At 34.7% G+C, this 22,120-nt stretch overlaps 1 protein-coding gene across 6 annotated transcripts; it reads left to right on the plus strand.

Annotated features, from left to right (window-relative positions):
• The first annotated feature begins 2 nt into the window (after positions 1-2).
• bcas1 (brain enriched myelin associated protein 1) lies at positions 3-22,117 on the plus strand. Of its 6 annotated transcripts, none has more exons than XM_058763596.1 (16): positions 3-92; positions 513-612; positions 2,911-3,173; positions 3,350-3,471; positions 3,803-3,860; positions 4,585-4,660; positions 5,324-5,652; positions 12,816-12,974; positions 13,668-13,727; positions 14,672-14,707; positions 14,958-15,152; positions 16,853-16,891; positions 18,241-18,363; positions 18,448-18,531; positions 19,901-20,110; positions 20,914-22,117. In XM_058763596.1, the coding sequence occupies exons 5-16, from the start codon at positions 3,822-3,824 to the stop codon at positions 20,977-20,979; spliced, it is 1,416 nt and encodes a 471-aa protein (XP_058619579.1). In that variant the 5' UTR covers positions 3-92; positions 513-612; positions 2,911-3,173; positions 3,350-3,471; positions 3,803-3,821; the 3' UTR covers positions 20,980-22,117. The 6 variants fall into 6 exon arrangements, with proteins under 6 accessions (XP_058619579.1, XP_058619580.1, XP_058619583.1 ...); XM_058763597.1 differs by having other exon boundaries at positions 14,964-15,152; XM_058763600.1 differs by lacking the exon at positions 18,448-18,531.
• The last annotated feature ends 3 nt before the right edge of the window (positions 22,118-22,120 follow it).

Consider the following 22,120-nt stretch of genomic DNA (forward strand, 5'->3'; position numbering starts at 1 on the left):
TTCAGAACACTTACTGACATCTTCTGGACAATAGTAGATTTATTTCCACATAGATTGAAGTTGAACCAGTAGGCTATATTTTTATGTCCCAGGTATTGATTTCATTTTTCTACCTTTATACCTGTCAATGTATAAAGGCCATAAAAAAATAAATAAACATCTTAAAAATATGTCATATTTCACAACTAAATGTCATTGTAGGCCTACTTACTTTCTAAAAAACCCACAGGGCCACAAGTGGCCATATGAAGAAAATCCTATATACAGTACTTACAGTCAGCTTTGCAACTGACTGGATTATTTTAAACTCTGTAGTCTTTACTGTAGCTATTTTGGTTGTTCCTATTGCATTTTTTAGTCATTTTGAAGCATGACTGTGCATGTTTATTCAATTTGTGATTTATCATGTGCTTTAATCTAGTGCATGTTCTTTTGCAGTTCAATCTTTGTATTGCTAAGTAGAAAAACCGAACCTCAAGACATCTCAAAATGTCTTCTTTTATGTTTTTAAGAAATGCATGACAGACAATGAAGCCCGAATCTTCGTTTTTGGGTGAAGCATCTCTTTCAGCTTCAGAATAGCCGTGTGATCGAGTGTCCAATGTGCTTCTGGTAAGTCATGCCACAGGACACAAGCTGTTGAATATTTAGTTAACATAATGACAGCAGACACAACCTGACTGAACAAACTCACTGTGGTTGCTAGTGCTAGTTTCTTAAACATCCTCTTTGTAAACAGCGTTACACCCAAAGACAAATATTGGGATCATATGCAATCTCCCCCCCCCCACCTTTTTCTCAACATTACTATTCATATATGATTGTTTTTAATAGCTGTCATTAATTTGCATGATTATATTTGAGTATCGATGACAAATATTAATTTGATAAATGTGAAAACTTGTCTGAATTCTGTGCAGCCTTATATCTTAATGAAAATATGCTTCGTTTGGATGATTTAGTGGAATGCCTTTGAGGTTTTTCAAGGTTTTTCGCTGTTAGCATGTTGCAAGAATTCCTTTGATGGTGGCAGACCAAGTTCACAGTGACCACGAAGGAATTTGCTTTTCGCCCCCAGTGTGTACATTTACAATGTGACTCTGTATCCATGAACGGCGCTTACATGACAAAATCTCACCCTCTGCTGATCTGCTCCTTTGTTCCTTGTCATGCTTTCTGTTGAATAGGAAAACACAGAGTACATATTAGAGTGTTCTGTTTGACATTCATTTAATAAGATATTAAAGAGTTTACAGTACGTTTTGGCAAAGCGAGAGGATTCATCAGCTCAAATAACCATTGTGTGAATTGAATAGTTGCATTTAATGGGAATGGAGAATGACTGAAATGGCCTGACTGGGCTCGTGGGAGACAACTGGCATGTGTTTAGACTGTATTTATGCATGTTGTGCAATGAAAAGAATTGCATTATGTTGAGAAAATATCATAAAGGTCAAGTAGATTGATAATGTATGCTAAAACAATCTAGAAAAAGGGTGTGCCAGGAATATAAGTAGGGGTTCACAATGACACATATTTAACATCAATTATGCTGTGATTACATCACAAGATGAATGCAGGAGAACAGTCAACTTTATGTAAGCCTGCCTACTTTTCTTGTCTGTTTTTCTCTTTCAGTGATAGTATTTTTTTCATGTCAAGGTTTGTATTGAAGTATGTTTTCTATATTGGTATTCCTTTATCTTTCAAACAATGTCTAATAATGAGAGACGAATCATTGTCAAAGTCTGTTAATAATACAAAATTAGGTCTGATGATCTTTTTTACAATAGACTGATTAATTAATCAAATGAATTGCAGTGTGCCTCTCATGTGTCAATATTTGCTTTAGAAGTCAAAATGTAGTTATTATTGAACATGAGCCTACCACTGTTCTACACACTTCAGCTGTCTATACAAATGCTTTGTATTTAGATGGTACTTTTCTTTAGGATTTATTTTACAATCTGGAGCCGATGATCAAAAAGAGGGTTCATGATGATAACCAAACACATCAACAAAAATGCTAGATGATGAGCTTAAACTGATCAGTTTAACAGGCTGGAAAGATCAAGTCTGGTAAATGAAATCCAGAACAGGGTTTTATAGTTAATAAAAATAAAACCATTTGAAGAAAGAAAGAAAGAAAGAAAGAAAGAAAGAAAGAAAGAAAGAAAGAAAGAAAGAAAGAAAGAAAGAAAGAAATGTTGACTGAATTCAAATAAAATATAAAACAGCATTTATTACTTTTATGTCAACTATATAAAAAAATAGAAATGACAAAAAGCAAAATAACTAAAGCTTTAACTAAAATTGAAATGGAAATGAAAAATAAAGTATGATTCAAAATATAAATGAAAACTATAATAGTATCTAACATTGAAAATCTAGGATTTCAAATCTAATTAAAATTGTTCTTACTTCAGTTGATGCTCTTTGAAACATCTCACATCATGCTGGAAAATATGATCATCTTTCTGACGTTGATATTAATTTTTAACAGGCAACTTACAGTACCTTTTAAAGGTTTTTTTGTTATGCTCACCAAGGCTGCATTTATTTGATTAAAAATACAGTAAAATAGTCAAATATTATAAAATAACTGTTGTTTGTTTGAATATATTGTAAAAAATAATTTATTCCTGTGATGCAAAGCTGAATTTTCAGCATCATTACTGCAGTCTTCAATGTCACATGATCTTTCAGAAATCATTCTAATATGCTGATTTGCTGCTCAAGAAACATTTCAGATTATTATCAATGTGGAAATCCATTGTGCTGCTTCGTATTTTTGTTGAAACTGGATTCTTTCAGGATTCTTTGATTAATAGAAACTTCAAAGGAACACATTTTCACATCATAACTCCTACAATTAAGTGCTTTTTATGTTACTTCCCATGTATTCTGCAGGTGAGCAATCATTAAATAAATAAAGGCTTAGGCTGGTAAGCCTGATTGTCATGTACTCTGTACTCAAGCCCTGGATGGGAGTCATTCTGCGCAAATAAACTTTTGCTATATATCCTCTACACACATCCTGTTTGGGCTCAACCACACCTACAAAACAGGCTGTCCCGCAAGAGCTGTTCTCAGATCAGCCTGACGCTCTCTCTGGTTCAGGGCTGTGAGTGAAGCAGTGGATGAGACGTCTGATGCCTTATCTTTGATGTGCGGTATGTGATAATCTTGTCACCTTTATTTAGGTGGAATAGCTCATCAGTGAGAAACAATAGGACATGATCATGAGTTCATCAGTGCTAATATGTTCACAGGCCAGGTCTCATTCACAGTCCTTAAGTGTCTCACAAGTATGTTAAGGTAATGAGTTTTGAGCCCCACCCTCTTTTAGGACAGGTATATGTGTACACACGCGGGCTGACAGACAGCAGACTGCTGGAGATTACTTTAATCGAGCTTTGGAAACTGTACATTGACTCTAATTGTCAGTTTGGGGCACAAGGCAGTGGAAAGGTAAATGCAAATATATTTATTCTTTGTTTTATTATTATTAATTTTAGTATTTTTATTAAATCAGTATATGCAATTTTGTGTTAGATTTATAGTAATCATAAATAGTATTTAGTATTTATAATTATGAAGCGTGCATGTGATTGAACCTATACAGCCTTTACATAAACAGGTCATGAGGCACTCCACCCTGCAGCGATCTGTAGTGTTTCTTATTAGGACTTGTGATATGATTCAATTTAACTCTTGTAACAGACTTATGAAAAATTATTTGTGCATATTTTCATCATATATATGTTTAATAACTATTTTCAATGTCAATGCTGATATTTAGTTACTGAATTGAAGCGACCATGGGAAACGAGCATTCAACTCAGAAAAAACGTCAGAAGGTGATTTTTATTTATTTATTTATTTTATATTAATATAGCTTTATGCAATACAAACACTTTTCAGTGAAATATACAAAAAAAAAAGGGTCATTTATTTCCCAGCATTTTAACATTTTTCCAGAATTTTAGCAACATCACGAATACAGTTGTTAAAAGTATAATATAATATTTTATAATATTTTGTTGAATTAAGTTGTAGACAATAGTTTTGAATGTATAGCAACTAATTTTATGTCAGCTATGTGTTTGTTTTTGGTAGATATTTGTGTATATTCTCCATTCAGAAAAGGCAGATTATAAATAATTATACATTATAAATTCATATAAATTATTAAAATTCTCATTTTCCAATTTAATTATGTGATTAAAATTTTTTTTCTTTTTTGTGTTTCTCTTTTGATACTTTCTCTGCTGAAGACAATCATATTTTAATTAACTAAACTAAAACCATAAAAATCACTAAAAAGTAAAAAAAAAAAAAAATTCAAATTCAAGAATTCAAACTGAAACTAAAATAAAAATTAAGAAAAACTATACAGACATGTTTCAAAAAGAAAAGAAAAAAAAAAAACAATAAAAAATGACAAAAACTTTAACTAAAGTTAAAATGGAAAATACAAGAAAAAAAAACTAATTCAAAATATACTCAGTAATAGCATCTCAATTAAACTAAAATAAGGTAAAAGAACACCAGATCATGAAACTAACTAATATCATTCACCAGGCAAATGCTGAGAAAAAAGCCCAAAATGGAGAGCTGAATGGACATGCAGTACCAGCTCCAGATGAAACTGAACCTGGTATGTATATGAAATACAGCACATTTGTTCTGTTCATGTGACTAAAGGTATCTTCCCTTATAATTTCAACATAAGGATCTACAACAGTTACTTAAAGCTAAACTGACAGGCATTTACACTGTTTGGATTAACTCAGCAAGTCAACCCACAATCAAGAACATGACTCAAAGCTCTGTATAAACTTTGGGTGTTGTAGTCAGGTGCATGGTGGATAAAGCAATGTTTAATTTGCATTTTGTGTGCATTGCTAGTTTGTTGTTGCTAACACTTTCATAAAGCCTTTATGGAAGTGAAATGCAGTACATTGTCCATGCTCCTTGAATGCAAAATGTTAGTGATATGTATAGAATGCAGATGCATGCATTTGTTCATGCACATTTTATGAGAGAATGAAAGCTGTACAATGCACATAGAAATAAGGCCAGAAACACGCTTTATGCAAGTATGCAAATGCATTTGTCTTGATGAATATAGTTGTCCTCTTGCATTATTTTGGCTGTAACCTCAAATGTCCTTTGAAATGTTAAGTGAGTATAAGAAATGGGTGTGTATTATGATTTATGACCAGTCAAAATGATTATCATATTGATAACCGAAGGCAATAGATATTATTTGTCCCTGTATATTGCATACATCATTTCTTTCTTTTATTTTTTGGTCTAGAGACAAGTAAAAAAGAAGCAGTGGAGCAAAAGAGTGAAACCCCGCCAGCGCCTGTCACAAATGAACCAAAACCACCAGAAAAAGAGGAGGTAGACAGCAGTAAAGCCAACGGACCCACGCATGTGGAAACGACCCCTGAGCAAAAACCGACAGTCGCAACAGATGCAGAACCACCCAAAAAAGCCTCAAAGCCCAGTGCAGATGAGATGTCCAGCTTCCTTGGTAAAATGTTCAAAAAGAAGAGCGAACCTGTGAAACCTGCAGCAGAAAACAACGATTCAGTTGACGCACCGGCCAAAGCGGTGGATTTGAAAATCGACATGCAGACTGTAAGTAGAAGTTGCAAAAATGAAAATTTACTCTCCCTCAGATGTAGATGAGTTTGTTTCGTCATCAGAACAGGAGAAATTAAGCATTACATCACTCGCTCACTCTGCACTGAATGGGTGCCGTCAGAATGAGAGTCCAAACAGCTGATAAAAACATCACAATAATCTACAAGTAATCCACACCACCCCAGTCCATCAGTTAACATCTTATGAAGTGAAAAGCTGTGCGTTTGTTAGCAACAAATCCATCAAGATGGTTTTAACGTAAAACATCAATTAAATATTTTTAAATCGTTGCTCCTCTATCCATAATAATGCTTTCGCCAGTGAAAACGTTTTCTTTTCTGAACCAGGAGAGAAATATGCACAGATCGAGCATAGTTTACAAGCCAAAACAGTCCAAAAAGGTGGATTTTGATCTGAATGGACAACAGTGGATGAACTTCTTGACTGGAAAAGCGTTATTATGGATTATGAACTCATATTTTGGGCAGAAGCAATGGTTTGAAGCTAAATAGCCTTAATAATGGATTTGTTTCTGACAAAAATGCAGCTTTTGGCTTCACAAGATGTTAATTGATGGACTGGAGTGGTGTGGATTATTGTGATGTTTTTATCAGTGTTTGGACGCTCATTCTGACGGCACCCATTCACTGCAGAGGATCCATTGCTGAGCAAGTGATGTAATGCTACATTTCTCCAAATCTGCTCTGGTGAAGGAATAAAATCATTTAAATCTTGGATGGCCTGGGAGTGAATCAATTTTCAAAAAAAAATTTTTTATTGAACTCTTTCCCCAGTCTCTAGATTTCTCTGGTAGCCTCGTCCACAGTGAAACATGGCTATATTTTAGACATCAAATATTGTAATTAGCTATGATTTGTCACATTGCACTGCATTTTTGCTATTAATGTGGACAGAAACATTATTCAACATTGGAAAATGTATAATGTAAAAAGCTTGAAGCACATTCATCGTAAACCAAGAATGCTTTAGTATGATTAGCTGATGGTTATGGATACCTGCAGTTTTCTGCCGAGCATCTACCAGGTAACAACAAATCCAAGTAAATCGCAAAAATGTATTGCACTCTGACTGTGACCAATTTCTCATTCCAAAAGGATAAAGTCTTCATTAATGCAGACCAAAAGGAGATTCTTGAGCAAGTCGCGGAGAAGATCAAATTGCAATTGGTTGACGCCATTCCCGTGCAACCCATACGTTCAAGTTATTTGACAAAGAATTCCTCAAAAACAGATGAGATCCTCCCAGATTTGCAGGCTACACAAGAACCAGTAGCTGTTGCAGAAGAACCAATAACTGAAGAGCCAGTTAAAAGAAAAGCCAGCGAGATGCATACAGGACATCTGAAGTCTGAAGATGAAGAACTTAAGACTGAGGAGGCTGACAAGGCCTTGAAAGAAGACAAAGAACTTATACAACTTGTTGAAAGCATAATATCTGATGAAAAGGAACAAGCATGTGAGAACGAGCCAAATGGAACCAAACATCTGAGTGAAGAGCTTGCACCTATTTCCAAAAACCTGTTGAAATTAGCTGATGAAGCAGTTGATGCCATTGAGGTCTTGTCCCATGTTGAGGAACCAGTCGTTGGAGCTGAAGAGCCATTGCTATTTGCTGAAGAAATTGCAGATATTGTTGAGGAAATCTTGCAGATCACTCAGGAACAAGAAAACCTTGATGCAGAAGAGTCCGAAGAACGTCAAAGGAACAAGTTCAAGGGGACATTACTCGTTGCAGAGGAACCATTAACAACATCCGTGGAACTAGCACTGATTGCCGAAGAAGTAATTGATCCTGCTGCTTTTGAGTTCGTCCTAGCGGCTAATGGATCGGTGGCTGTAGATGATGAAAGCTGGGAGATCATTGAGGAACCAGTGAACATCTCCGGACGTTTAGAAGAACCTGCGCTCATTAAAAGTAAATTTAATTCAGCAGATTCTTCTCAATTGCTTTCCCAGCTGAGGTCCGCGTGCACTAAGGTTTTAGAAGATGCTTCATATAAGGCGTTCAGTGTCGATGTGTGTGCTGATAAAAGCACTGTTCACATCACGATTGAGCTTTGTCCGGATGAGCTCACATGTCTGAATAAGGTCAGTTACAATACCGATGATCGTTCGACGAGAAAGCCACAGCATGGACGAACTCACCGCATGCGATTCAATCAAGATGCAAATGTACTAGCTCCTTTCCTCAAGATGCTTCTCATCTATTAACACAAAATTAACATCAGCTATCAGATTTGTTCCTGAAGATGACATCGAAACGTACTACAATCAAAATAACCCATAAATGTTTTGTCTCCATTTATTGTACACTACTAGTCAAAAGTTCTAATATGCTAATTTGGTGCTTAATTATTGTCATTTATTATTGGTGCTCAATTATTAATAATGGATTATTATCAATGTTGAAAATGATTTTTTTGCTGCCTAATATTTGTATGGAAAAATCTTTGTTACATTATAAATGTCTTTACTGTCAATTTTGATCAATATTTTGTGTCCTTTCTAAATTTGTAATAATTATATAATTATAATTAATTAATAATTTAATAATATAATTATAATTAATAATTAATATTATTCATATTATTTAAAATTTTACTTACCCCAAACTTTTGAATGGTGTATATATAAAACATATACAGTATCTCACAGAAGTGAGTACACCCCTCACATTTTTGTAAATATTTTATTATATCTTTTCATGTGACAACACTGAAGAAATGACACTTTGCTACAATGTAAAGTAGTGAGTGTACAGCTTGTATAACAGTGTAAATTTGCTGCCCCCTCAAAATAACTCAACACACAGCCATTAATGTCTAAACCACTGGCCACAAAAGTGAGTACACCCCTAAGTGAAAATGTCCAAATTGGGCCCAAAGTGTCAATATTTTGTGTGGCCACCATTATTTTCCAGCACTGCCTTAACCCTCTTGGGCATGGAGTTCACCAGAGCTTCACAGGTTGCCACTGGAGTCCTCTTCCACTCCTCCATGACGACATCACGGAGCTGGTGGATGTTAGAGACCTTGTGCTCCTCCACCTTACGTTTGAGGATGCCCCACAGATGCTCAATAGGGTTTAGGTCTGGAGACATGCTTGGCCAGTCCATCACCTTTACCCTCAGCTTCTTTAGCAAGGCAGTGGTCGTCTTGGAGGTGTGTTTTGGGTCGTTATCATGTTGGAATACTGTCCTGTGGGCCAGTCTCTGAAGGGAGGGGATCATGCTTTGCTTCAGTAAGTCACAGTACATGTTGGCATTCATGGTTCCCTCCATGAACTGTAGCTCCTCAGTGCCGGCAGCACTCATGCAGCCCTAGACCATGACACTCCGACCACCATGCTTTACCGTAGGCAAGACACACTTGTCTTTGTACTCCTCACCTGGTTGCCACCACACACGCTTGACACCATCTGAACCAAATACATTTATCTTGGTCTCATCAGACCACAGGACATGGTTCCAGTAATCCATGTCCTTAGTCTGCTTGTCTTCAGCAAACTGATTGCGGGCATTCTTGTGCATCATCTTTAGAAGAGGCTTCCTTCTGGGACGACAGCCATGCAGACCAATTTGATGCGGTGTGCGGCGTATGGTCTGAGCACTGACAGGCTGACCCCCAACCCCTTCAACCTCTGCAGCAATGCTGGCAGCACTCATACGTCTATTTCCCAAACACAAACTCTGGATATGATGCTGAGCACGTGCACTCAACTGTTCTGAGTGGAACCTGTCCTGTTAAACCACTGTATGGTCTTGGCCACCGTGCTGCAGCTCAGTTTCAGGGTCTTGCAAATCTTCTTATAGCCTTCGCCATCTTTATGTAGAGCAACAATTCTTTTTTTCAGATCCTCAGCGAGTTCTTTGCCATGAGGTGCCATGTTGAACTTCCAGTGACCAGTATGAGAGAGTGAGAGCGATAACACCAAATTTAACACACCTGCTCCCCATTCACACCTGAGACCTTGTAACGCTAACGAGTCACATGACACCGGGGAGAAAAAATGGCCAATTGGGCCCAATTTGGACATTTTCACTTAGGGGTATACTCACTTTTGTGTCCAGCGGTTTAGACATTAATGGCTGTGTGTTGAGTTATTTTGAGGGGACAGCAAATTTACACTGTTATAGAAGCTGTACACTCACTACTTTACATTGTAGCAAAGTGTCATTTCTTCAGTGTTGTCTCATGAAAAGATATAATAAAATATTTACAAAAATGTAAGGGGTGTACTCACTTCTGTGAGATACTGTATATAAAACGTGTAATGGTCTCCACAAAAATATTAAGCCACAAAAACTTTTCAACATTGATAATAACAGGAAATTGCATCCTATATATAAATAAGGAAAAAAATATTTATATTCTTAATAAAATATAATAGTAGTATTTAATATTAATAATTAAACAATGCACAGGTTTCAAGTGTCATTCACTTCTTAAATCATAATACGAGTAAATATTTACAAGTTTTGTGCATGTTCAGTTTGTATTAATCCCTGCTTCAAAAGCACTTCAAATTAATAATAATGTCAATCAACTTAACAATATTCTTCATTTATTTTGATCATATCTCCTTTGTAAGTCGCTTTGGATAAAAGCGTCTGCTAAATTACTAAATGTAAATGCAAATAATATAAATAATAATTTAAATAAAATATAATAAAAATATAATAATAATAATAATATTTAATAAATAAATCTTATTTCTCATATACTGTATATATATATAGAGAGAGAGAGAGAGTGCTGCTTGAAAGTTGTGAACCCTTTAGAATGTATATATTTCTATTATATATTTATAATTTATATAGTTCTGCCTAAATATGACTCAAAACATCATCAGATTTTCATATAAGTCCTGAAAGTAGACAAAATAATCAAACAAGTGAGAGAAAAATATTTTCTTTTTCATTTATTTATTGAAGCATATTAGAAATGCAAAGTCGGCAACACCAAAGCTCCAAAAGTATCAAAGTGCTCGAAACGTAACGCACTATGCAAATTTTTTAAAATAAATTTCTTTGATACTTTTGGAGCTTTGGTGTTGCTGACTTTGCATTTCTAATATGCTTCTACTTGTTTTTTAGTCGAGCACCCATTTGAGATCGATGTGCGTGCTGTTGCTTGCACTTACTGTCATTTATTTATTGAGAAAAATTATCCAGTGTTACATATCTCTGCGTTGCAAAAGTATGTGAATCTTTGCTTTCAGTATCTGATGTGACCCCCTTTTGCTGCAGTAACTGAAGGTAAAGTTTCTCGTAAATGCTGATAAGTCCTGCACAATAACACGTAGGACTTTTAGCTCATTCCTCAGTGCAGAACTTCTTAAACTCTGTGATGTTGGTGGGTTTCCTCCTATGAACTGCTTGCTTAGGTCCTTCCACAACATTTTAATTGGATTAAGGTCTGGACTTTGACTCAGCCTTTACAAAACATTAACTTTGTTCTTCTTTAACCATTCTTTTGTAGAATGACTTGTGTGCTTGGGGTTGTTGTCTTGCTGCATGACCCACATTCTCTTGAGACTCTGTTCTTAAACAGATGTCCTGATGTTTCCCTTTAGAATTTGCTGGTATAATTCAGAATTCATTGTTCCATCAAAGATGGCAGGCTGTCCTGGCCAAGATGCAGCAAAACAGGCCCAAGCCACGATACTACCACCACCATGTTTCACAGATGGGATAAGATTCTTGAGCTGGGATGCAGTGTGTTCTTTTTTCCGAACATAATAGCTTCTCATTTAAACCAATAAGTTCTATTTTGGTTTCATTCATCCATTAAACCTTTCTCCAATAGTCCTCTGGCTTGTCCACATGATCTTTAGCAAGCAATTTTCTTTTTGGAGAACAGTGGCTTTCTTCTTGCAGCTCTGTCATGCACACCATGGTTGCTCAGCGTTCTCCTGATGGTGGGCTCATGAACATTAACATTAGCCAATGTGAGAAAGGCCTTTAGTTGCTTAGAAGTTACCCTGGGAACTTTTGCAACCTCGCAGACTATTACACGTTCTGCTTTGGAGTGATCTTTGTTGGTTGACCACTTCTCGGGAAGGTAACAGTGGTCTTGAATTTCCTCCATTTGTACACAGTCTGTCTGATTCTGGATTTGTGGAGTCCAAACTCTTTAGAGATTGTTTTGTAACCTTTTCTAGCCTGATGAGCAACATCAACTCTTTTTCTGAGGTCCTCAGTAATCTCCTTTGTTCGTGACATGATTCACTTCCACAAACATGATCAGACTTTGATAGATCCCTGTTCTTTGAATAAAACAGGTCACGTACTGACATTTGATAGTCATTGCACCGACTGAAAAAACCTCTGCACAGATGGACTCTAATTTCACCTTTAAATGAACTGCTAATCCAAGAGATTCACATACGTTTGCCACTCACAGATATGCAATATTGGATCATTTTCCTGAATAAATAAATGACAAAGAAAATATTTTTGTCTCATTTGTTTGATTGGGTTCTCTTTGTCTACTTTCAGGATTTGTGCAAAAATCTGATAATGTTTTGGGTCATATTTATGCAGAAATATAGAAAATTCTAAAGGGTTCACAAACTTTCAAGCACTGCATGTATATGTGTATATATATATATATATATATATATATATACACACACACACATATATATATTTATATTTATATATTAGTTATTCCACACATTTCACTGGTAGTTTAACTGTCTCAGATGTGTTTGTTTTGTCTTTTTCTTGTGTATTTTACATTTGCATGAAATGCAAATAATATCTAACAACTAATGAAGAGCTCCTGTCACTGTACACCAGTCATCACCAACCAGCTGTTGTGGAGTTACATCTGTTATATGTTCAACATAACTCATTTCTACTAAAATATAACAAGCAAAACACATACTGTATAATCTAAATATGACAGATTTTACCCTCAGATAAAGCACACGCAGACGTTAAGTCCAGCACATTGCTGAATATCAATGAGTGAGGGGGGGAAACAGGCGTTAATAAAAGGATGATTGTTGCCGCTGGCTCGAGTAGGCAGAGGCATGGATGGAATTGTGCCCCTATTTCAATGCATCTATTGCACATCAGCTGTAAGGGTTGTAACACATTCCCAAGGGCTAATTCTCTGGATTTGTCTATAGGCTCCAGTGGACATTAAGAGCAGCGCAGAGCCTGAGCCAGAGCCGGAGCCGGAGGCTGAAGCTCTCGAACCCAGTCCTGTGGAAGCCGCAGAAGAAAACAACCCGTCAGAGGAGCTCAAAGCAGCAGAAAAGACAGTTATGAACTTTTTCAAAACATTTGTAAGTACATTTTGATTGTTTTGTTTCTTGTAATGCTTTTGAATGCAGTTCTAATTCTCTTTCAGATGAAATGCCTGAACTCATTGGTTTTAAACTAAGCTACAATGATCAATTTCAATATTATTGAGAAACTTAAACATGCAGTGTGCACAAAATATGATTTAAAAGCCTAACAAGTGTGCATTTGTCTATAACTGAACAATCTAGACTTGTTGTGCCAGACTACAATGATGCATTTTTACTCCATCATTGTGGTGTTTGTTACACTGCATCTTTAATCTGTTAAACTCTCTGCTAAATCAATCCTTTGGACATGTCAGACTGTGGCAGGCTTTTGTTTGCTGCATAATGTGAGCTCACAAGGGAGGCCTGTGCGTTCGGAGTTGTGATAAAGCACGGGAAGGCCTACGCCATCTCCAGAGGACAATGGCTGACTCAATAGCAGAAGCATGTTCGGATCGGCCCCTGCCAGCGAGCTCTTTGTGTGCCTGTGGCAAAGCCAGCTCGGCCGAACTGTGTCTGGGTTTGACAGATGCCCATTATATTTTTGATGTCTCAGTCTTCGATGAGTAGGCCCGGTTTGGAGACATGGAGTACCTGAAGGAGCAGTATATGCTGAAACATGCCACTCTGATGGTGTTTCACAGTCACTCTAATGTGTACGTGTCTCCGTTCTCTTTTCTGCATGCGAAGGTCACTCCGACCAAAACAAGCAAAGAAGCTAAAGCCACTCCAGATGCTTCAAAAGAACAGGTAATAAAGCCTTGACTGTCACAGCATTACGCATTCATATTCATGAGATTATATTATATTATATTATATTATATTATATTATAATTTTTAATGATTGAAATTGTCTAGTCACGTTTTATATGACTCCCTAAATTCATTCGTTCATTCGTTCGTTCGTTCATTCATTCATTCATTCATTAGCTCGTTCGTTCGTTCGTTCGTTCATTCAATCATTCATTCATTCATTCATTCATGAATGCTTTATTAATAAATGTATAAATAAACAAATATAAAATAAATATTTTTATGTATGTATGTAAGCTTTATTTATAAATTTATGAATAAATATAAAATAAATACAAATTTTATTAACTTATCAAGGTATTTAAGCATGTGTTATACAAATATATGATATTTTAACAAATTTATGAATAAATGCATATAAAATAAACAATCAATTTATTTATTAAGTTTTTATTTATTTATTTATTTGTTTGTTTGTTTATTGTTTTTATCTCTAACCATTAATTATTTATTTAAGCATGCTTTATAAATGTATTAATAAATAAATACACAATGTATTATTTTATTAAATTGTTTATTTATCTAAGCATGCATTATATATAAATGTATAAATATATACATATCAAATAAATAAAAATACATTTGTTTGCTTGTTTGTCTGTTTGTTTTTCTAAGGATGGTTAATGTATTTATGAATTATGAATTTACGAAATGGTAAATTTAAAAATAAAATGTTTTTATTTATTTATTCATTGATTGTTTTACTTATTTATCTAAGCATGCTTTATTTATTTATGCATTTATGAATTCATAGTTTATGCATTTATAGATTTATGTTTAAATAAATAAATAAAGCTTAGATTTTAAAAAAAAAAACTCAATATATTATAGTAAGATATATTAATTAAATAATATTTATTGTCCTCATGTTTATTCTTCAGTCACAGAAAGAGACCCCACCAGCACCATCAACAAATGTGAGCCATTTCATTTACATCACATATTTCATTGCTTTTATAATATTTCCACCTTTTTGCATCATTTTTATAATCATATTTTCACAAACACCATAAGTGATACCATAATGCCACAGGAAAGCCGCTGTAAAAAAGAATTGTGTTTGAGAAGTACTTTGTTGACAATGAAGCATTATAGAAGACTAAATAAAAATGTATACCTAACTGCTGTTTTATGCTTGAAATAAAACAAACTGCACTCTTTTCTAAGGTACAGGAAGCACCCAAGGCACCTCCTCCTCCTCCTCCCCCAGCACCACCTAAGATGGAAAGCAAAGCAGAGCCAGCGGTGAAGAAAGAGGAAACGGCTGCAACAAAAGCAGCGGCAGCAGCTGCAACAAAAGCAGAGGGATCTGCCAAGAGCAAAACTAAAGACAGTGCATTAAGCAAACTCTTCCGTTCAAAGGTAAGCCCGAACCTGACAGCAGTAACAATAAACCACATTAATAAAGCCTTTCTGTCTGGTTCTGGGGAGAGCCTTGGGCTCTTATTATACATGTCAAAACTCTATATGTAGCATATGTAGCACCCTATAACAGAGTAATGTGAATTTGAGGTGTTGCTAGGCAAGGTGGTGTCAAAAGTTCAGGCGGCGACAAGCAGTGGAGCCAGAGCTAAGACGTCAGGAGTGGTAAATGATAACAAGCACAGGCTCTTCTGATATTAACAGAACTGACCCATTACTCAAGACATGCAAATTAATACAAAGAGCTACTGTTGTTTTTCCTTTTGTGTGAGAGAGCTGGAATCAGAGCTGAAATCTAACATTTTGCCACACCTGCCAATGCCAAAATTTACTGGTCATGAACATGTTTTACCAGCCATAAAACTGTATGTGCATTATTTCATTTAAAAAACAGGCAGAACAAATTGTGGAAACAGATCTTATAATAATAATAATAATAATAATAATAATAATAATAATAATAATAATAATTATTATTATTATTATTATTATTATTATTAATGATAATAATTATTATTATTACTATTTAATGAAAATATAAAGTTAAATCAATTAAAATATTGCTATATGTTTTTTTTATTGTAAAATATTTAATGATAATAATTTGATTATATAATAATAATAATAATAATAGTTAAATCAATTAAAAATATCGCTTTAATATTTTGAATTGTAAAATATTTCATGATGTATCAATTTGAATGTATCTGATAATAATATTGTTATTTAATCAAATTATAAAAAGTAAAGAAATCAATAAAGCAGTGTCACTATAATATTGAGTATTTTGTCATAATAATGTTTTTTATAATTAATTTCATAATAATAATAATAATTAGTAGTAGTAGTAATAGTAGTTAATCAAATTATAAAAGGAAAACAAATCAATAGCAAATATTACTGTAATACTATTGAATTATAAAGTATCTCATAATAATTTGAAAGTAAATAATAATAGTAATAATGATGATTGGCGCACGTTACATTAATTATGCATGTTGTAAGAGACTCAAACTCACAGTTCATGTGGAGCAGCATTAACTAAAAACCGTGAAAGAATTGCTTATTTATCAGATTATATATTTATATATTTACAACTCAGTCTTTGCAAATTCAATAATCACGCTAAACCATATTGCATTCTCTGGCATTGTTACAATGAATTATAAAGTTACCAGCCAACAGGTGTGTAACACAGTTTCATATACTCACCAATGCAGATCTTTACTCGCATTTGGCGTATGGCGAGTGTTCATTTTAGGCTCTGGTTATAATACATAATATCCAAAGGTAGAAAATGTGTTTGCAATGTTTTCCCACACAGGCGTAATGCATTATGCCTTTCAATTAGCGGAAAACTCATTGGAAATAATGAATGAATCAGTGAAGGTCCATTATGGTGACATCATGTTGACAGCAGCCATTACCTCATGTCACAACAGCCGCCAACTAAACCATGTGACTCTCCATTCCACCACTTCATAACTGACATCAGATTTATCCAGCGACCGGAGGCTCTTGTAAGGCTTTGTGTAACCAGTGACTCAGTGTTTGTCCCTGCTAGGATAAACGGCCAGTGTAAAGTGCCATAGGAATTGTAGATTATTGCAAAATTAATGCCAATATGTGCTTGCCTGCAGCCTGTTGTGGTGGAAGAGAAAAAGCCGGTTGAGGTGCAGGTAAATACATTTAGCTGATCGATTGTCTCTTTGCACGGTGGTGGGACTGTCTTCCTAAATAAAATCATTTTACATCTTACACTTTTGTACTTGGCACTTTCTATGAACAGGGTATAATACAGTTGCATTACTAACATTTTATCTAATGTTGTGCCTCTTTTTTTTTTTTTTTTTAAATTATGCAAATGTGTCCAAACTTTGACTGAAACCCTTGTGAGAAAACAAATATTCTCAGTCAGTTTTTACACAAATTATAGTTTTGGTTGTATTCATTAAAATCGGCCATTCAAGCCTGTTACCAAAATAGATTCATGGGACATATAATTTTATTAGTAACTATAAACCAACATTTGGTCCCAAAATATTTTTTATCGGCTTATCGTCAACCCTGTTACCTATTTTGGATTTTTGAAAAATAAATAAATAAAAAACAAACAAACAAACAAATAAATACATTTCATTTCATTTCCCATACAGCAAAAAATATATCTCAAAAATGTCTAAAAAAATATATTTGCTATAATATGTTTCACAATATATTTATGTAAATATATTTTCTACCAGTACATTTTTTGGCCATGTTTTTGTATATTTTTGAAAATATATTTATACATTTAAAAAAATACACAAAAATGACAAAAAATATATATTTGCTAAAATATGTTTCAAAATACATTTATGTAAATATATTTTCTACCAATATATTTTTGGCCATTTTTTGTGCATTTTGTAATATTTTAAATGTATAAATATATATATATATATATATATATATAAAAAGTTGGCCATCTATATTTAATCTAAAAAATTGCGTTCACGTCACATTTGAAGAATAAGCTTGATTTGTTGTCTATAACGTGTGCCAACATATACCACGTTTAAATAAAAATCAGTGATGAACTTAATTTAAAGTGCTCCAAAAAATGCAATATTGCAATCTATAAAAAATATTAAACATTTATTAAATCATTATACATCTACTTTTGATCACTAGTAGGTCATCGGTATTTGTATTTAGCCTAAACGTAGGCTACTGTAAGACTGCCCCTGAAATACATTTAGAAATATTTTGGTACATGAAGCTTGAAACTATTATATTATTATTATTTATTTTTTTTGTACTATTTTGTACCCTAATGTTGGAATGTGCCAAAAGAAAAAGAGTTTTGGACACACACATCAAAATCTGAAAAAAAAAAAAAAAAAAAAACAGTAGTCAGATGTTAAGTTATGTGATTTGTTTTAGTCTCTCTGATTCTAATGATTCAGTCGTAAGCTTTCACCCATCTTCTTGAATCCTCTCACTGTTCTTTTCATTTGTCTTCTCTGATCTTCCTCTGACACATCAGGTCGACGCGTCTAAGAGCAGCACTCTCGAGGCCGCTGCCAAACCTGAAGAACCTCCAGCGCCAAAAGCAGAGGAGAAGAAACTAGAGAAGAAATCCACTTTTGGAAACATGTTCAAGCCCAAGGTAAAGGCAGGATGCGTGGAGTGCAGGTGTGTGAGTGTATCAGATGTGTTTGTGCATGCAGTAACGGCTGTGTGTGAATTCGAGGTTGTGCTCGGCCAGGTGAGCAGCAGGATCCGGGCCGCGGCGTCCAGCGCTGCCGCCAGCATCTCCCTCATGACTGCTGCAGCGGTAAACGCCGCTAGATCAGGCCCCTTCTGCATTAACCACACTGACTGATTTCACTGTTCTCAACAATACAAGTGTCAAAACACACCTACAGTATCACCGTTATTAATCTTAATGAACTTAATATTTCAGCAGTGTAATATGGCCTGTTTTCTGAATAATTCATTTCTATAAATAATCTTTTACCCTTATATTTCTTATATTCTTATATTTCAAAATTTCCCTTAAACTCCCTTTCTTTCTTCTTTTCTTTCTTTTCTTTTCTTTTCTTTTCTCTTTCTTTCAAAATTTCAAAACTTCCAACTTTCAAACTCCCTTCCTTCATTCCTTACGTCTTTCCTTTTCTTTCTTTCTTTCTTTCTTTCTTTCTTCCTTCAGTTCATTTGAGATGTGGGTTAATTTATTTGTTCACTTTTTAATTTATTTGATTACTTCTTGTCATTTTTTGTGACTTCCTTAATATATTAATATATGTGACCCTGGACCACAAAACCAGTCTTAAGTCGCTGGGGTATATTTGTAGCAATAGCCAAAAATACATTGTATGGGTCCAAATTATCCATTTTTCTTTTATGCCAAAAATCATTAGGATATTAACTAAAGATCATGTTCCATGAAGATATTTTGTAAATTTCTTACCGTAAATGTATCAAAACTCAATTTTTGATTAGTAATATGCATTGCTAAGAAGTTCATTTGGACAACTTTAAAGGCGATTTTCTCAATATTTAGATTATTTTGCACCCTCAGATTCCAGATTTTCAAATTGCTGTATCTCGGCCAAATATTGTCCGATCCTAACAAACCATACATCAATGGGAAGCTTATTTATTCAGCTTCCTGATGATGTATAAATCTCAATTTCGGAAAAATTGACACTTAAGACTGGTTTTGTCGTCCAGGGTCACATATTAAGTGTGTGTATACACTACCATTCAACAGTTTGGGGACGAAAGGCTATAGTGGTTTTAAAAGGAGTCTCTTGTGCTTACTAAGGCTGCATTTACTTGATCAACATTACTGTAATATTATGAAATATGATTACAATTTAAAACAGCTTAAATAATTATAATATCCTTATGTGGTGCTAAAATAACATATTTAATTATTATCAATGTTGAAAACAGTTCTACAACTTTTTTAGGATTCTTTGACAATTTTAAAGTTTAAAAGAACATTTTTTTTTTTTTGTAACATTATAAATGCCAATACTCTCACTTTTGAATAGTTTAATGCGTTTTTACTGAATAAAAGCTTTACCTTACTAACTCCAAACTTTTGAACAAGAGTGTACAAAATCTAAAATATAACGTGCACAAGAATAAAAAACAAAATCATCTCATTAATCACCGTTCGTTTCTCTCAACACAAGGCACCAGAGCCCAAGAAGGAGACTCCAGCTGCTCCTCCCGTGGCAGAAGCCGCTCCACCCGCGAAGGCCAAAGAGGAGCCGAAACCTGCGGCTCCTGCACCGCAAGCGGCCCCGGACAACAAATCAGTCGACAGCACAGAGAACGCCTCCCCCAACATGCCCCGCAAGCTGGAGAAGAGGAACTCCCTCCAGCTGTTCTTCAAAAACCTGGTTAAGTAGAAACCCCGAGATTCTCCAGGGCTAGTGATTCCACCCACACAGCTGTGGATCGGTGTAGTTTAACTCTTCAGTTGTATGTAGTTTGCCAGTTAAATGCTGTCGAGAAACGTTTTGTAATTCTGTACGACGTCTAACCATCCTGATTATTTCGATATTGCTGGCTATTAATCTTAAAACAGTGATCTTTGAGGTGAGGAATTAAAATGCAAAAATCAATATTTACGGTGTATGACCACTAGATGGCCTCAATTACCATCCTATCTAGATTATTCGATCAATTCCACAGCAGCTAATTTGTATTGCATTTTAATAAATGGTTTAATGAATTGTAATATTTTAAATTATTTAATTAAATCGGACAGTAAAATGTAGCATGTATTTTTTTTTTATTGCATGAAATCTAACAAGATTGCATGAAATCTCATCATCTAAATATGTAATTCTAATCTTTGTTGCGATATATATAACTTCTTCATAAATAAAAAATACTTTTTGTCAGGTAGTATAAATATAACTATCCACATTTATGTTTTTTTTCCGCGCGGGATCATCCCTGTCAATAATCTCGGACAAAAGTGTGACGACAACTAAATGATCACAGATAATAAAGCACACAAATTCACCAAAGCTGCGCTTTAAAGACGTGTTGGAGCAAGATCCGCTTTTGCAAACAAAGGCCCAGTTGTCAGACGGGTTTTGCTTCAGGCACCTTTACGGACGAGCAGTAAAAAACACACACTTTCTTGCTAAGTTAGGAATACTAATGTTGCGTTATGCGTTGGTGTGTCTCACAGGGCCAAAAACGCCATTCTGATGCCGGAGTGCAAACGGACCCTGTGGCACCCGAGAAGGCCAAATAAAACCCTGCCTTTGTTTTGATCGCTCATCTGTGCCAAAACCATTGGCAGCCATGCGCATAGAAACATATTTACCAAAGTTGGGAGGTATTATGCTGACTTGCAAGGCCCAAATTTGAAGTAACTGTCAAATAATAATCTGAATCACCATGCATTTAGTGACAGCAGAAGTAAGTGTAATGATTTCCCTGTTAAGCAAGTGCTACATGTGTTTATGACCGGAGAGAGGAACTTGTGTTGTTTTTCACAGAGCAATGTGTCAGAGTTGCATGGTGTGGCATAAGATGGAAAAGTGAAAGTGAAAATGTAATCCTGCATTTAAGATAAACTCCCTTTTTTATGCGCATGTTAAAATGTCAAATGTGTTAACTATACTAACACTACTCATATTGCATCGCAATTTACATGCATTGCGCGTTAAAGCCGTTGCATTAAGATGCCTTCTCACTGGGACAAAGCAAACATCATGTGCTTTTGCATGTGAAAAGAATTTATTTATGTAATCATACACTATCTGATTGTGAATACAATGACCCGTCGTCTGCTTATTTCAATCACCGAAACCTACAAAGCCAATTTGAATTCCACTTAAAGTGCAAAACTACTGAATCGCTTTAATAGATCCATAGAAATCACAAGTATTTATTTAACATAATGTCAATCAAATTCAGCACCATATATTATACCAACTTATTTGGTTAAGTTCAAACACAAAAAAAAAAAAAAAAAACTTTTTGTTTTCATTTCCAAGATTGTTGATTAATCATAACTTACTAACTAAACCACATTGCAATTATTGTCTTTTTATTTGCTTGGCCGTCCAGTTCTGACCAGGGGAGACTAAAAAGATATTAAGCTAGTTAAATGTTTTCTTTTCTTTCTTATCTTCAGAACATATCAGTTGTTATTAGAACAGTATGGAATAAATATGTGGTATACAATTATGCAATATACAATGTACATTCAACCCTGCTGCAGTCACATGTGTTTTATGATTTTCTTCCTAATTGTCTCTACATTTGTAAAGAGTAGATGGGCCTAATTCAGACTATATCCATGAATCTTAGACTTTCTGTATCTCCTTTGTTGCATTTTTGTCTACTTAACCAATTTATTAAAATAAAAGAATCATTTTTCTCCTCTG

The sequence above is a fragment of the Onychostoma macrolepis genome, chromosome 23, assembly GCF_012432095.1.
Source record: "Onychostoma macrolepis isolate SWU-2019 chromosome 23, ASM1243209v1, whole genome shotgun sequence".
Lineage (NCBI taxonomy): Eukaryota > Metazoa > Chordata > Actinopteri > Cypriniformes > Cyprinidae > Onychostoma > Onychostoma macrolepis.

Coding starts and splice junctions, on each gene's coding strand:
- bcas1 (XM_058763596.1), top strand. CDS start 3,822: ATGGGAAACGAGCATTCAACTCAGAAAAAACGTCAGAAG. Junction 14,708..14,957: donor CACCAGCACCATCAACAAAT/GTGAGCCATTTC, acceptor CTCTTTTCTAAG/GTACAGGAAGCACCCAAGGC. Junction 18,532..19,900: donor CCCTCATGACTGCTGCAGCG/GTAAACGCCGCT, acceptor TCTCAACACAAG/GCACCAGAGCCCAAGAAGGA.